General features: G+C 52.4%; 1 protein-coding gene and 1 pseudogene across 3 annotated transcripts in view; one reads left to right on the forward strand and one right to left on the reverse strand.

Moving 5' to 3' along the window:
- EOGT (EGF domain specific O-linked N-acetylglucosamine transferase) overlaps window positions 1–2,309 on the forward strand; it is a 64,004-nt gene extending 61,695 nt beyond the window's left edge. For all 3 annotated transcript variants that reach the window (XM_036267416.1, XM_036267413.1, XM_036267415.1), the window contains exon 18: window positions 1,726–2,309. In XM_036267416.1, coding sequence (XP_036123309.1) covers window positions 1,726–1,872 — 147 coding nt within the window. In that variant the 3' untranslated portion in view covers window positions 1,873–2,309. The remainder of the gene's footprint in view (window positions 1–1,725) is intronic.
- A 10,927-nt stretch (window positions 2,310–13,236) lies between these two features.
- LOC118633509 lies at window positions 13,237–16,025 on the reverse strand (annotated as a pseudogene).
- Window positions 16,026–16,646: the final 621 nt, after the last annotated feature.

The following is a 16,646-nucleotide window of genomic DNA, read 5'->3' on the forward strand; positions in this document are numbered from 1 at the left end:
TTTCCCTCTCTCTCTCTTCCTCTCTCTCCCTCCCACTCTATCTGAACAAAAAATGGAAAAATGTCCTCGAGTGAGGATAAAAAAAAAAAGTGGAAGCATATACCTTGTTCATGAATTGGAAGAATTAACATCATTAAAATGTCCATACTACCCAAAGCAATCTATATATTCAATGCAATCTCCATTAAAATACCAATGACATATTTCACAGAACTAGAACAAATACTCCCAACAGTTTATATGGAACCAAAAAAGGCCCCAAATAACCACAGCAATACTGAAAAAGAAGAACAAAGTGGAAGGGATCAAATACCAGATTTCAGGTTATACTACAAAGCCATTGTTATGAAAACAGCTTGGTACTGGCACAAGAACAGGCATATAGATCAGTGGAACAGAACAGAGAACCCAGAAATTGATCCAAGACATTATACTCAATTAATATTTGACAAAAATGGCAAGAACATACAATGGAGTAAAGACAACCTCTTTAATAAATGGTGTTGGGAAAATTGGACAGCTACATGCAAAACAAATGAAACTAGACCATCAACTTATACCATACACAAGAATAAACTCAAAATGGATAAAAGACTTAAATGTAACCCCTGAAACCATAAAAATTCTAGAAGGAAATGTAGGCAGAAAAGCCTCAGAGATCACACATAGCAGAATTTTCACTGATACATCTCCTAGGGTAAGAGAAACAAAGGAAAAAATTAATACGTGAGACTACATCTGCACAGCAAAGAGCCTGGCATCAAAATGAAAAGGGAACCCACTCTTTGGGAGAAAATATTTGCCAACAATACATCGGATAAGGGGTTAATATCCAAAATATAGAGAGTACTCATACAGCTCAACGAAAGGAAGACAATGAACCCAATTAAAAAATGGGCAGAGGAACTAAATAGACACCTGTCCAAACAGGAAATACAGATGGCCAAGAGACATATGAAGAAATGCTCAACATCACTAATCATCAGAGAGATGCAAATTAAAATGACTCTGAGGTATCACCTCACACCTGTCAGAATGGCCACCATCAACAAATCATCAAACAAGTGTTGGCGAGGGTGTGGAGAAAAGGGGACTCTAGTGCACTGCTGGTGGGAATGCAGACTGGTGCAGCCATTATGGAAAACAATATGGTGTTTCCTCAAAAAATTAAAAGTGGGACTGCCATTTGACCCAGTGATCCCACTTCTAGGAATATACCCTAAGAAGCCTGAAACACCAATCAGAAAGAATATATGTACCCAATGGAATACTATGCAGCTGTAAGAAAGAAAGATCTTTTATCCTTTGAGACGACATGGAGGGAATGGAGAGTGTTATGCTAAGTGAAATAAGCCAGTCAGAGAAAAACAAGTACCACACAATCTCGCTAATTTGTGGAACATGATGAACAAAATGAGCTGTTGACCAGACGAGATCCAGAATCATGGAAGTAGGGAGCAGGCTGACAACCTCAGAGGGATGGGGGTGGAAGGGATGGGAGGAGATAAACCGAAGAACGTATATGTATATATGCACAACCAATCTACACGGACATTAGGCTGAGGAAGGCAGGAGGGGGGTGGGGGCAGGAGGGAGGGGGTCAATGGGGTAAAAGGGGGGACATCTGTAATACTTTCAACAATTAAAAAAAGGGAAATTTTTTTCCTGTTTAGAAAATCATGTCCTCAGTGACTTACGGAGGTGTGTTTGGGTTTATTTTTGCAGGGCCACCATCCAACTCTGGGGGAACATCCAAAGTTCACCAACTATTCTTTTGATGTGGAAGAATTTATGTACCTTGTCCTGCAGGCTGCAGACCACGTATCGCAACACCCAAAGTGGCCTCTTAAGAAACAGCATGATGAGCTGTGACTGTGCTGAGTCTGTCTGCAGAAAGGGGCTGTTTGAACTCTCCACCACCCCCTCCCAGTGCAGTCAGTAAACAGCGGGTGTTTCTCAGCCCCCAGTGATCTGTTCTCTGTCAAAACACGTCTTCAGGATATTACTTTTGGGTTTTATACCGTTTCGGGTTTTTGCATCATGGCTATTTATCAAGCTACTCCTTTTGCACTGAAAACTTTACTTTTTGTAGTTAAAAAACTGGGCGTAGGCTCGCTGAGTGATTGAGATTTCTTCTTAGAGATACCAAAGGACTCAACGTTCTCAGCTTTAGAATTTGTAAATGTTTCTGTAGAATACAATGGGATTGTTCATTCTAGAGGCTTCCAATTGGTTATGATTGAGTAAATTGACAATGCTTTTATTTGTCATAATTTATTCATAGCACTGTTTGTGGTAGGAAAAGAAAACATGCACCATACACACAAACACACACACACACACACACACTCATCCACTCACCACCCCCTACACACCTATACCCCCTCCATACTCACACACACACTCATATGCGCACACACACTCACACCCATCCCCACCACACACACACCCATCTACCCCCCCCACACACACACACAGACACACAGGTGCAATTCTCAGTACCAGGCTCTAGGCCCAACTTACAGATCAGTGTTATAATAAACAGATCAGTTTCCCTCTATCAGAGTCCGAACTAACTGCACTGAATTCTCTGCTGCATCTTTGCAGTCGATTGCAGGTCACAGGCATCAAGAGCCTGAATGAATCATGCTGCTGTGTTCATTTATATTCACACATTTCATATGTAAAGCATGTTTCCCCACAATGCACTGTATATGATACAGACAAACACAACCTTCATTAGTACTGTGTGTCGCTTCCCGCGGGCTTGCGCTGGCTCCTGACCTGGGAGGGCCTTGCGGTCAGTCCTGGTCTCCATAGTGTGCACCTGCAGCTCAGTGCTGTGTGCGCCCCCTTCAGGAGGCAGGCCGCCTCTGCCCACCTCAGAGTAGCCACAGGAAGTCTCTCCCTATAGAAAGAGGGGAGCTTTATCCATTTGAAAATGAAAAAGCTGTAAGAAAGTGCCATTGATTGGAAAGCGTATCTGAAATGCAGCCCACTCTTGGAATGAGATTCATTTCTTACTGTTTATCAACTTTCTATTTTGCAGTAAAAAATCATGGATTTATTTTACTGAAAAATGTGATGTTTGTATTTTATTAACACTTAACTTATCTAATTTAGAGACTGGTGACTTCTATTTGTCAAAGTCTACTTTTAAAAATCAGCAGATTAAGCAGAGCTAAGAATTTTTGTACATTGTAAAGCTATTTAAAAAAATAGAATAATGTGTATCAGAGAAGTGACCTGAGAAACCTTACATATTTATTCTCTGGACCTTTACAGAACAAGTTTGCTGCCCCGGCTTTAAAGGGTTATGAACAGTCTGCTAGAGTTTAGGAATATTTATTAAAATATCTGCAAAAAAATAGTGAATGGCTGTACGATAGCTTTGATGTGGATCTTGAAATTGTGTAGAAAGAATGACAAATGTGGATTTTTAACTGAGTGTAATTGCTACTGTTGTGTGCCGGAACCCCGGGCCCCCGGAAAGCAGCTCACACGAAGTGCACTTTTAGTCAGAGATGCAAACATCTGAAAATTATGTTCTTACCTCATTTTAAGAAGCGTGTGGAAATGTGATTCTGTTTACTTGCTAGTTATAGACAAATGAGCATTTCAGAAATTGAGAACAATTTTATGATAAAACTATTATATTTGAATATTTTGCATTTAAAGAGAGAATATGTTTTATATAACAAAGTACCTTTAACAGTTATGGAATTAACTTTTCTCAAACTTTTTGGTAGCAAAGAAGCCTTCAAATGTTATAACTTACAATGCGAAGACTGCTCTTGTTATTAAGTCTTTAGAAGAGATGCTTTTCATAGTTTGTACTTTTGGGGTATGGCTTTGAAATAAATCTTATTTTATATTTCAACACCAGACCATTTTCAAGGTTTTCTGTGTCTGACTGTTATATGATTACTTTTTGGCAATCTGGCAGCTCTGGATTATAAAAATTAGGTCGCTCACTGATGAAGAATTTGTTTTAAATGAAAATTACACTTTACATTTATTTAGCAGTTTTTTAGGTGATGCTGTCACAAATGTATTGCAAATTCTTACAAAAATGACAAAAGAATTATTCCCATGTTCCTTTAGAAGAAAAGCAGGTGCTGTTTAAGGGAGTTCCCTCAAGCTCACGGGTTGTCTGGGTCCACCCGTTTCCTTTCATTCACTCACGTGCTCACTCAGCACAGACTGAGCAGCTACTGTGTACCAGTCACGGGTCTAGGTTTGGGGGATGCAGCAGGGAAAAGAACAGGAATGAAGCCCTTGCTCTCATGGAACTTGCATTCTGAAGGAGCCTAAATAAATAAAATGTACTATGCAAGGCTGAGACATGCTGTGGAGAAAACTCAAGCAGGAACGTGGGATGTGGAGCTGCGGGGTAGGTGCAGTTTGATGGGCTTAGGTGGGGGATCAGGGAAGTAAGTCCTCATGGAGGGAACATTTGAGACAAGATTTGAAGCTGGTGAGGGAGGAAGCAATGGAGCTAACTGGGCAAAGTGCATTCCAGGAAAACGGAAGAGTACAAGCAAAGGCCCTGGGGCAGGAGCATGCCTGGCATGTTTGAGGAATAGCAAGGAGTCAGTGCAGCTGGAGGGATGGATGGGCAGAGGAGTAGGAGGTGAGGTCCAAAAGGTCGTGGGTCTAGGGTGCCCGTGGCGAGGTTTTGATTTTGGTGAGCCGGGAATCCTTAGAGACATCTGAACAAAGGAGTGCTAACCTCACTCACTCTGAACAGGGCACTCCAGATGTTATGTTGGGAGTAACTGTAGAAGGATGTCTTTGGTCATGTTTCTGGAAAATCATCTCCGGGATGGAGTTTTATATGCAGGTTTATCGGAGGAGGTGCCCATGGTCAACACCTGTGAGTTCGTCGGGGCCCTGGCTTTGGCCGCGGGAGGGATGGAGCTGCGGTGCAGTAGCAGGGAGGCCTCGCAGGGGGATGTGGAGCGGGTGGTCCTTCACAGGGTCCCGAAATGAGGCAGGAGATACCCGTATCAATGCATCTTTGAACAGAGCCATCCCCAGGGAGGGCTGTAACCTCGGGCAGACAGCCCTCCCCTGAGGGCCAGTGCTGCAGAGGAGCTCAGCTGTGGGCCGTCAGCGCCACATCCCAGCCATCGGGGACAGAGGATCCTGGTGGCCACTGCAGTGCCCACAGGGCAGGGAGGGCCTTTGGCGTGTGCGTCTCCGCCCGCAGCCTGCCTCCTGAGATAAAGGCTCACCAGGGCCAGGTGAGCTTGCTTCACAGACCCGCAGCGAACGGCATCAGGGCGGGAGCCTTCTGCCAAGGGCCCTTTGGATATTTGCAACATCATTCGTGGGCCATACAAAACTGTCAACTTCAAAATTACCTGCCATATTTGGTCATGGAGGCCGGACATTCCCACCACTACTAGGTAACTCTATAGGCTTACTTTTTACTTCAGCTAATTTTATTTGATATGCTTTTCATTTTCCCCAAGGAATAAAGTCTCCTAGGAGTTCTGCAAGGTTACCATTCCTGGTGTATTCTGTACCTCTGGCCATGTGGGGCCCTGTAATTCTATGGGTTTAGGTTATAATTATATACAAGAAATTTTATGGGCCAACAACCGGTTACTTTTCCTCCTAGCCCATCTACCTGTACTAGGATGTTATTTTATGTGTTTTAACATCTTGTTTTAAAAGAGTTATCTGTGATCATGTATCAATTAAAAATTCTGTAATTTTATCCCCTTACCTACTTGTATTTTTAGCTTGATAAATGGCGTATTTTCATGCCCCGATTTCTTCTCTGCCTCCAGGATGCCCATTATTTGATGTATTGAAAAATTTTTCAGTTAATTATCTAACCCTGTCTATTCTAGTGTGTTTCCTCCTGCTTAGTTGTTTTAAATGGTCAAAAACATTTGTTTTGGTTGTGTGGTTTGAAACCCAGTGTGTCTGATGGTTTGATGAACATCCTTTGCTAAAGAAAGGATTTTTTTGTTGCTATGTGATGTTGTTTGTTCTGTAAGTAGCATTAAACGTAACTTTTGGTTGTCCATTCAGATCATTTTCTAGGTTTAAGATATTTAGTATGTCTTCTCCTGTTCATGCCTGTGCAATGGATGCATGTACAATGTTCTCTTCCCTTAAGGGGCTTTCTTAAACCCTGGCACAACTGAACCTGCAGGGGTGGTGGGTTAGCCCTGAGCGGCCATGAACAACTGACAAAGCGGTCAGTTCCCCTCTGTCTGCATGGCCTACTCACCTGTCCATCTTATGGGATGACCATGTGCTGTCCCATCTCCTGTCGGGGGTGCGCCGTCCGCGCTCCGGCTCTCCAGTGCCTTCACCGGGAGGCTTGTTCTGGATACTGAGCAGGAAGCCTCAGCAGGTCTGGGTCTTGCCAGTGCCGTTGAGTCAGGCCTGAACGCGCCTCATTCCTGTTCCTGCCAGCAGGCAATCAGCATCTCATTTCCTTGCAAATCTGCTGTCACTGAAACTCTTGTCTCCTGTGTCCTCTGCCTTCTAGGGATTCCACTGGCTGGCCAGGGCCATGGTTTCAGTGAATAGGTTTCCTAGTCACTACTGGTCTGCATTGCTATCTGTCATCAAATAGATGATCACAGTCCCCTGGATCCTCGGGGTGTGGGTTTGGATATTATACCTTCATCTCTTTCTCTGAAGTTGATGCCAGCTGACTTGCTTCTCTGTGTAACCCTCCTGGCCAGGTTTTCCTCCCCGTCTGCACCCCCCTGTGTAGGGTGTGAACAGTGGTGCCCACACTTTCTGTTTATCTGCCCTACTCACCAGGGTTCTGCATTTCTGGGTAAGGTGCGGGCCATCTGTACACCATCTCATGCTGGTACGGCAGTTTCTGATGAACCTGCACCTGTCTCATACCAGGGGTCCCCACTGCTAACACACTCTCAGGGCTGCTTTTCAAAGTCCCTTTCCCGGCGCTAGCAATTTTGAGCTATCTTGGTTGCAATCTCAATAGTAAATTCAAGTCCCCGCTTAACCAGCAGGAGACATTAATGCCATCAGTCAAGCTTGTCTCCTTCCTTTTGGCCAAATCATGTATTTGTTCTGCCAGGCAGCTGCACGTTGGCGGACAGGCTCCTTTTGCTCCTTGGTGTTGGGCTTTTACACTTAAAAATGTCAGGTTAAGTTCATTTAGAATTTAGAGTTTCAACCACAGACTATGCCAACCATCTGAAGCACTCAGGCTGTGACTGCAGTCAAAGTCCTGACCCCCAGATAGTATCAGGACAGCCTGATCAAGGCCGGGACCCTAGGTGGTCACTGGGCCCTCTCGGTCCCTGACACCAAGTAACAGCCTTGAGCCAATACACAGCCAATACCTATTACGGCAGGTTTAATCCAAATCACACACACACACACACACACACACAGGTATTGGGGTCAACGAAGCGAAGTCCAGGCATCCCAAGTGTCCTCTGGCGGGAGCCATTTGCAGAGCAGTGGTCACTGGTTCCTCTCAGTCACTGAAGCCTCTGCATCCAGGGGTCCACATCTCGCTAGGAAGGCCTCTGGACCAGCTCGAGACAACAAGGACCAGGAATAATCAACGGCCACCAACCAGTCACACGAACTGTCGGCACAGCTCATTCCCAGGAGGGTGAATAGCAAGTGTCCCTGTTTTTGGTTTCACTTTTTTTTTTAATCCTCACCGGAAGATATTTTTCCTTTTATTTTCAGGTAGAGCGGGAGGAAGGGAAGAGGGGGAGAGAGAGAGACACATCAATTGGTTGCCTCCCACACGACCCCATCAGGGCAGGGGATAAACTGCAACCAAAGTACATGCTCTTGACTGGATCAAACCCAGGATTCTTTGGTGGTTCGAGGGCCGACGCTCTAACCGCTGAGCAAAACCGCCCAGGGCTGTTCTTGGTTTCACTTTGATCCTTCTTGTGCCCGTGTCTCCCCCACCTGCACTTGTTAGATATGCTTGTTTCTGAGATGAGTCCTCAAAGTCCCAAATCAGGACATTTGGCAACGTCCGTGGAGGTGTCTAGTCATCCCGATTGTTCGCACCTGTGGCTCCTCCCTTGGCTGCAGCCCAGAGCCTGGTGGTAGGTCCAGACTTCTATGTGTTCAGACGATACGGCTCAGACTCAAGATGGAGTTGGTAAAGCTGACTCTGCTCTCCACACTATAGCAGTGGTTGGTTACAAGTTGACGTCCCTTCCCATCTGTGGCTGAGATGGCCAGTGTCATGAGTTCTTTGGGTCCAGAGTTCTACAAGCTAATCATAATGCTTAGGAGAAACGGCCAGGTGCCCTACAGGGAGGTAGCACCGATAACTAGTACTGAAAACACTTCTCATATCTTGCAGAACACATTACTGATTTCCTATCACTAAAACTGTAACATGTAGCACAACAGGGAAAGAACCTTTGACATGAAAGTTTGCTGGGGGCTCAGAAAAGTAATTCAGAATCAGCTGGTGTGGGAGAAAGGTCCACGTGGTGGACTAAAGACCCAGTGGGATCTAAGCATCTTCTTTTAAGTTAAAATGAAGATGCATGTCCATCCCTGACTCTACCCCTTCCTACCAGTGGGCAAGGCGACAATCGGATGGATGTACCAGTGCGACCTTGAGGATGAGAGAGGAGACATGTCCACGGACAGGAAATAAACTAGGGGGCACAAACTATCTGTAACCATGAGTCACTTGGAACAAACGTACGTAAAAGCTTCTGGAGGTGAGGAAATCCACACCCGTGACCGGGAGCAGCCAGGCAGCCCGATGCTGTCTCTCTGCCAGGGTCCCTCCCTCTCAGGGCAGCACCAACCCCACACTCTGCCAAGAAGACGCCTCCCAAACACTTCGGTGATGCCACGTCTCAGTCTAAGTGTTTCCTCACCTGGTCTCGGTAAAGAAAATTGTTTTGTGTCCTGTTTGAAACGATTCCTTACGCTCCTATCCCAGGTATTTTATACCAAAAAGTCATAACAATTATTGTTTTGATGTCAGTATCAGCCCAGTCTCTGTTCTTGTAGAAATCAGGTTCTTGCTATTAAATGTCTTTAGGAATGTTTGTCCCCAACATCAGTAACTGCTGTAGGCTCTGAGCCTGGGCTGGACATGTCATCCACGGTCAGAGAGCTGGGTGAGGATCTGGAACAGGCAGGGCTCCGGGGGGGCACTGCCCACTACTCTCTCCTTCCCCTGTGACTTCACACAAAGCTCGGATGTGTCTTCTGCTACCCTGAATGCAGAGCTGCCGTGTTCCTCTAAGTCTGGGCTGGGATCGGAGCTGCCTCCACAGCCCCGAGTCCTTCCACTGCCTGCACCTGGGCTGCCCGCACAACCCTAGGTCCTTCCACTGCCTGCACCTGGGCTGCCCGCACAGCCCCCGGTCCTTCCACTGCCTGCACCTGGGCTGCCCGCACAGTCCCGGGTCCTTCCACTTCCTGCACCTGGGCTGCCCCCACAGCCCCAGTCCTTCCACTGCCTGCACCTGGGCTGCCCGCACAGCCCCGGTCCTTCCACTGCCTGCACCTGGGCTGTCCGCACAGCCCCGGGTCCTTCCACTGCCTGCACCTGGGCTGCGCCCGGGTCCTTCCACTGCCTGCACCTGAGCTGCCCGCACAGCCCCGGGTCCTTCCACTGCCTGCACCTGGACTGCGCCCGGGTCCTTCCACTGCCTGCACCTGGGCTGCCCGCACAGCCCCGAGTCCTTCCACTGCCTGCACCTGGGCTGCCCGCACAGCCCCGGGTCCTTCCACTGCCTGCACCTGGGCTGCCCGCACCGCCCCTGTCCTTCCACTGCCTGCACCTGGGCTGCCCGCACAGCCCCTGTCCTTCCACTGCCTGCACGTGGGCTGTCCGCACAGCCCCGGGTCCTTCCACTGCCTGCACCTGGGCTGCCCGCACAGCCCCGGTCCTTCCACTGCCTGCACCTGGGCTGCCCGCACAGCCCCGGTCCTTCCACTGCCTGCACCTGGGCTGTCCGCACAGCCCCGGGTCCTTCCACTGCCTGCACCTGGGCTGTCCGCACAGCCCCCGGTCCTTCCACTGCCTGCACCTGGGCTGCCCGCACAGCCCCGGGTCCTTCCACTGCCTGCACCTGGGCTGCCCGCACAGCCCCGGGTCCTTCCACTGCCTGCACCTGGGCTGCCCGCACAGCCCCGGGTCCTTCCACTGCCTGCACCTGGGCTGCCCGCACAGCCCCCGGTCCTTCCACTGCCTGCACCTGGGCTGCCCGCACAGCCCCCGGTCCTTCCACTGCCTGCACAGCCCCCGGTCCTTCCACTGCCTGCACCTGGGCTGTCCGCACAGCCCCGGTCCTTCCACTGCCTGCACCTGGGCTGTCCGCACAGCCCCGGTCCTTCCACTGCCTGCACCTGGGCTGTCCGCACAGCCCCGGTCCTTCCACTGCCTGCACCTGGGCTGTCCGCACAGCCCCGGTCCTTCCACTGCCTGCACCTGGGCTGCCCGCACCGCCCCGGGTCCTTCCACTGCCTGCACCTGGGCTGCCCGCACCGCCCCGGGTCCTTCCACTGCCTGCACCTGGGCTGCCCGCACCGCCCCGGGTCCTTCCACTGCCTGCACCTGGGCTGCCCGCACAGCCCCGGGTCCTTCCACTGCCTGCACCTGGGCTGTCCCGCACAGCCCCGGTCCTTCCACTGCCTGCACCTGGGCTGTCCGCACAGCCCCGGTCCTCCACTGTGCCTGCACCTGGGCTGCCGCACAGCCCCGTCCTTCCACTGCCTGCAACCTGGGCTGTGCCCCACAGACCCTGTCCTTCCACTGCCTTCAGCCTGGGCTGCCCGCAACAGCCCGGTCCTTCCACTGCCTGCACCTGGGCTGCCCGCACAGCCCCGGGTCCTTCCAACTAGCCTGTACCTGGCTGGCCGCGCAGCCAGCCCCCGGGTCCTTCCACTGCCTGCAACCTGGCTGCCCGCACAGCCCCGGTTCTATCCACTGCCTGCACCTGGGCTGCCCGCAACAGTCCCGTGCCTGTCCACTTCCCACCTGGGCTGCCCCGCACAGCCCCGGTCCTTCCACTGCCTGCACCTGGGCTGCCCGCACAGTCCCGGTCCTTCCACTGCCCGCACAGCCCCGGTCCTTCCACTGCCTGCACCTGGGCTGCCCGCACAGTCCCTGTCCTTCCACTGCCTGCACGTGGGCTGCCCGCACCGCCCCGGTCCTTCCACTGCCTGCACCTGGGCTGCCCGCACCGCCCCTGTCCTTCCACTGCCTGCACGTGGGCTGCCCGCACAGCCCCTGTCCTTCCACTGCCTGCACGTGGGCTGCCCGCACAGCCCCGGTCCTTCCACTGCCTGCACCTGGGCTGCCCGCACAGCCCCGGGTCCTTCCACTGCCTGCACCTGGGCTGCCCTCACCGCCCCTGTCCTTCCCTGCCTGACGTGGGCTGCCCGCACAGCCCCTGTCCTTCCACTGCCTGCACGTGGGCTGCCCGCACAGCCCCGGTCCTTCCACTGCCTGCACCTGGGCTGCCCGCACCGCCCCGGGTCCTTCCACTGCCTGCACCTGGGCTGCCCGCACCGCCCCTGTCCTTCCACTGCCTGCACCTGGGCTGCCCGCACCGCCCCTGTCCTTCCACTGCCTGCACCTGGGCTGCCCGCACAGCCCCCGGTCCTTCCACTGCCTGCACCTGGGCTGCCCGCACAGCCCGTTCCTTCCACTGCCTGCACCTGGGCTGCCCGCCAGCCCCGGTCCTTCCACTGCCTGCACTGGGCTGCCCGCACAGGCCCCGGTCCTTCCACTGCCTGCACCTGGGCTGCCCGCACAGCCCCGGGTCCTTCCACTGCCTGCACCTGGGCTGCCCGCACAGCCCCGGTCCTTCCACTGCCTGCACCTGGGCTGCCCGCACAGCCCCTGTCCTTCCACTGCCTGCACCTGGGCTGCCCGCACAGCCCCCGGTCCTTCCACTGCCTGCACCTGGGCTGCCCGCACAGCCCCGGTCCTTCCACTGCCTGCACCTGGGCTGCCCGCACAGTCCCGGTCCTTCCACTGCCTGCACAGCCCCCGGTCCTTCCACTGCCTGCACCTGGGCTGCCCGCACAGCCCCGGGTCCTTCCACTGCCTGCACCTGGGCTGCCCGCACAGCCCCGGTCCTTCCACTGCCTGCACCTGGGCTGCCCGCACAGTCCCGGTCCTTCCACTGCCTGCACCTGGGCTGCCCGCACAGCCCCCGGTCCTTCCACTGCCTGCACCTGGGCTGCCCGCACAGCCCCGGTCCTTCCACTGCCTGCACCTGGGCTGCCCGCACAGCCCCGGGTCCTTCCACTGCCTGCACCTGGGCTGCCCGCACAGTCCCTGTCCTTCCACTGCCTGCACCTGGGCTGCCCGCACAGCCCCGGGTCCTTCCACTGCCTGCACCTGGGCTGCCCGCACAGCCCCGGGTCCTTCCACTGCCTGCACCTGGGCTGCCCGCACAGCCCCGGGTCCTTCCACTGCCTGCACCTGGGCTGCCCGCACAGCCCCGGGTCCTTCCACTGCCTGCACCTGGGCTGCCCGCAGAGCCCCGGTCCTTCCACTGCCTGCACCTGGGCTGCCCGCACAGCCCCCGGTCCTTCCACTGCCTGCACCTGGGCTGCCCGCACAGCCCCGAGTCCTTCCGTTGCCCTTAGGTGGGTGTCTTTCTGTTTCTTCTGCAGTGAGTTGGTTTCTGGGACACCAGGATCGTGGGGGTGGCTCTGAGGGTTCTTTCAGAGAAGCTGGTTTCTGTTTCTCTGCTCTGGATGCACTCGCTTTCTTCTTGAGGGACAGTTTTGCAGACTGGCCAAGCCATTTCCCAACCAAGTGCAGGGGTGAAGAGTCACAGAGATGTTGGTGAGTGACACTCTATGGTGCCATTTTTTGTATTTGCATCAAAGGGCTGTTTCCTGGGGTGATCATGTGTGGACCCATGACTGCAAGATGCCACAGAAATGGTCACTGGTTGGAGTCCAGAGGCTGTGGCATTTGGATGTCCTCATATTTAGAGTGGTCAAAGTCAACATCGCTCCGGGTTAAAAGACCGTCCACCTCAGGTGGGGTGAGGTCATCATCACTAAGATTTAGGACAGTCCAGCTCCTGCTCCCAGACCAAGTTCTTTGCCAAGTCCCTGCACGGACACCCACATCCACATCCAGCTCGTTCCCGGCGGCCTGCAGAAGCCGGTCACTGGTAAGCCAGAGATGTCTCTCCTCCCTGAACCCTCCCCAAAGAGGGAAGTGATTTCTTCCCCAAACACTTTGCGGCTATATCCGAAACTGAATCAGCAGAGTCGCCTTTTGAAACATTTGTTTTTTAGTTCTGGGCTGGAAGAGGTAGGAGCCAGAGGGTGCTTGGAGCGACACACAGGCTGAATCACACGCGGTCACCTGATTGCACGAGTGGGCTCGATGTTGTGGGACGCCCTAGACCGGCACCTCCGGAGGACAGCGCTGGCTCTGGGGAGCTGGTCCAACAGCCTTAGAATTGTATTTATTTTCTCTGCGTCACCTCCTTGATCCATTACTGAGGCCCGGTGATGACAGAGATCTGCTGAGAAAATGCTTCCCGGAATATTTCGTAGAAAGTCCTTTAACACTGATGCTACCACAAAACGACTCCCAGTCTAGTGCACAACTCTCTCAGCTCTCTGCAGGATGTCACGCTGGTGACTGTCGGAGGTGCCTTGTGTGAGGGCTCCTTTGTCACCGAGATAGAAAAGCGCGTCCCAGACAGGTTTGGGCAGATAGTCACCCTGACAGACCCTGGGCAGAGACACTCCAAAGAGCTGTCCTGACACAGAAGAGGTTGGTGACATAAGCAAGTGACCCAGGTGAGAGCTAGCACCCTGCCAAAAGGACCACTTTCTAGACCTTCTCCTTTTAGGTGTCTTCTGACCCGTCACTGAGCTGCTGGGTGGCAGGCAGACGGCGGGGCTGCAGGTGAGCTAGCACCGCGGCTGCCCCATGAGAAAGGGCCCTGGGAGGAGGGAGGGGCTGGGGGAGTCCTCTGGTCCCTGTGTCAGGAGGCAGTGTACCAAAGATGGCTCATTTGAATCCCGTAGGGTATTCATGCCCAAGTGGGCATGGTGCCTCTTCTTTGCCAGGACTGACCCGTCGCTGGTCGCCTCCCAGAGCCAGCCGCCCGCAGCATTGGCAGCGACACGGTGATGACTGCCTTCGCTGTGTCTGAATTCCTATGGTCTCGGTTTTCCAGGCACAGTTCCCGGTGTCCTCGGTGAAGATTTCGAGGGGCATGCACGTCAGACAGTCCTTGTCCTTGTCTAGGCTGATGTGCCTCTGGAGGAGAGAGAGCCATCTGTCCTTCTGTTCTGGGAGCTGAAAGTGGCCAAGTTCGCCGTGGGCCAGCGCATCCGTCCGGCCCTCTCCACATCATCCACACAGCTTGCTGCCCACATGTCGGTTACTTTTATTTCGTTTTTGACCTTAAAGTTGTTCACTTTGATTTTGGCCACAGCACACAGATCACTGACCAGGGAAAGGTGCCGCTCCCGCCTCTGCAGGCCCCTTTCCAGTCCTGCCGGCCCAGCAGCAGAGCCTGTGGGGGCACCAGGTGTGGAGAGAACGCCTGTGTCCCACTAGCAGGAGGCCTCCCCTGGTGCTGGGCCAGTTCTGTAGGGCTTTGTCCAGGGTAGGGGGTGGAGCTGTCCCCCTCCTTCCAGCGAGTGCTTTCAACTTCTGGTGGGGGAGCCCTGCGGGGCACCGGCCCTGAGGATTGGGGGACACCCAGGGCCAGCACCTGCTGGGGCTGGGCCAAGGCGATGCCCGATCTTGGCGCCCGGCTGGGGAGCAAGCTGCAGCCTGCCCCCTGGGTGGATGCGGAGGAAGAGGAGGCTGCTGAGTCCCATGAGAGCGATTACCCTCCAAGGCAGAGTAGCAAAGAGTACCGGGGTACGGGGAGCTTTGGGAGAAGGCAAAGGGTACCGGGTGGTCTAGGAGAGGGTGGGGAGGCTGGTCTGGTTGTGAGGGCGGGTAAGGCGGGAAGTTCTGAAATTAGAACTAACAGGAGGGGCAGGAGCCTCCAGGGTTACATCTCCAAGGTCATCTGTTGGTGTGATTGGTTGGCACCCCTGGTGGGATCAGAGAGGGCGTGCAGGGTCAGGGAGGATGGGCGGCATGGTGGTCAGGGTGGGCGCATGGTGGTCAGGGAGGTCCATGGCGGAGCTGGTCTGCTGCTGTGTCGGGGGTTCGGGAGGCCAGGGCTGTAGCCAGGGCTCCTCCAGTGCATAGGTTGTGTGGGCCCTTGCTTTGGATGGTAATACATATTGTGACCAGTAGATGGCAGTCAAGCCCTCCCAAATGGCCGTAGTGGCCTGAACCCTGGTGTAATAATCCCCATTGCAGATTCCAGGGACCTGAACACCAGGATTAAGGCCTTGCTCCTCTACGTGATGGATGCTTTTATTCCTGATTTGAGGGAAAGTAGAATAATTACCACAATGCATTTTCTCATTTAAGTGTGATATTTTCTAGCTACAGTCAATATCTGGATTCTGTGTAAGATCTGATCATCTTGTACAAAGAGTGTTTGAGCCCTGGAAAGAAGTTGATTTTCAGTGGCAGCAGCTGCTTAGTGGAATGCATCTTCATTGGAGTGCAAAGACATTTTCTTGGGATGGGAGCTCTATTGTGAGATCTATAAGCAGCACATTAGCTCCTCAATTATGTTCTGGAGAGAATTTCCTTCTTGTATTGGCTTTGTAGGTTATTGCATATGCGATGACTGTTATCGTTTAGTTTGAGCAGAGCCCAGCTGTACGCAGAGGAGATCATTGGCGGTCTGACACCCCAGAACTGTGCCGCACCAGCCAAGGAGTGCTTATCCCCATCAACAAAGGAAGGCTAACAGCCAATCTTGCCATGGTTATGACCGAATGCCACTCTCAATGTGTGTGGTATTGTGTATTCACAACCTCAAGTTACAGAATTTTAAAATGTTTTGCTGAAACATACCTGAAGGTATTTGTGGTATCTGTTCATCCCACAGGGTTTGTTGACTGCCCACCAGTAGCAGGCACCTCTTGAGCAAGGGTGAAGATTCCTGGCAAGACATGTGGACTGAGCAATTCAGATGCAGGAGTCAGAAGTCCCTGGCCTGTCAGCTTCAAAACACACAGGCTATGTGAATACGCACCTGTCTTTGCTCCTCATGGAGCTTTGGTTTTCCTACTTGTAAACTGGTGATGGTAATGTCTATTTGGAAGAATAGATTTAAGGATAAAATAAAAAATAAAGTCGCACTTGCTCAGTGCCTAGCACTTAGGATATTCTCAAGAAATGATTAAAAAAATTTTTTTCTTTATTGATTTTAGAGACAGAGGAAGGGAGAGGGAGAGAGAGATAGAAACATCGATGAGAGAGACCATCGATTGGCTGCCTCCTGCATGCCCCCAACTGGGGATTGGGCCCACAACCTGGCCAGGAATTGGAATCGAACCGGTGACCTCTTGGTCAATGCTCAACCACTGAGCCACACCGGCCAGACTCAAGAAATGATTTTATTTCATATATACTATGACATAGAGAACTATTAGTATTTAAAACTGTAGTATGTAGAGAACATTTAAATTCTGAACTCTAGGCTTCTGCCCAGACCCAGCAAATCAGAATCTCTAAGGGTACAGACCACCCACTCTATTTAGTTAAATGCCCCCTGTGGTTGACACAGGGTAGT

The sequence above is a fragment of the Molossus molossus genome, unplaced genomic scaffold, assembly GCF_014108415.1.
Source record: "Molossus molossus isolate mMolMol1 unplaced genomic scaffold, mMolMol1.p scaffold_m16_p_18, whole genome shotgun sequence".
NCBI lineage: Eukaryota > Metazoa > Chordata > Mammalia > Chiroptera > Molossidae > Molossus > Molossus molossus.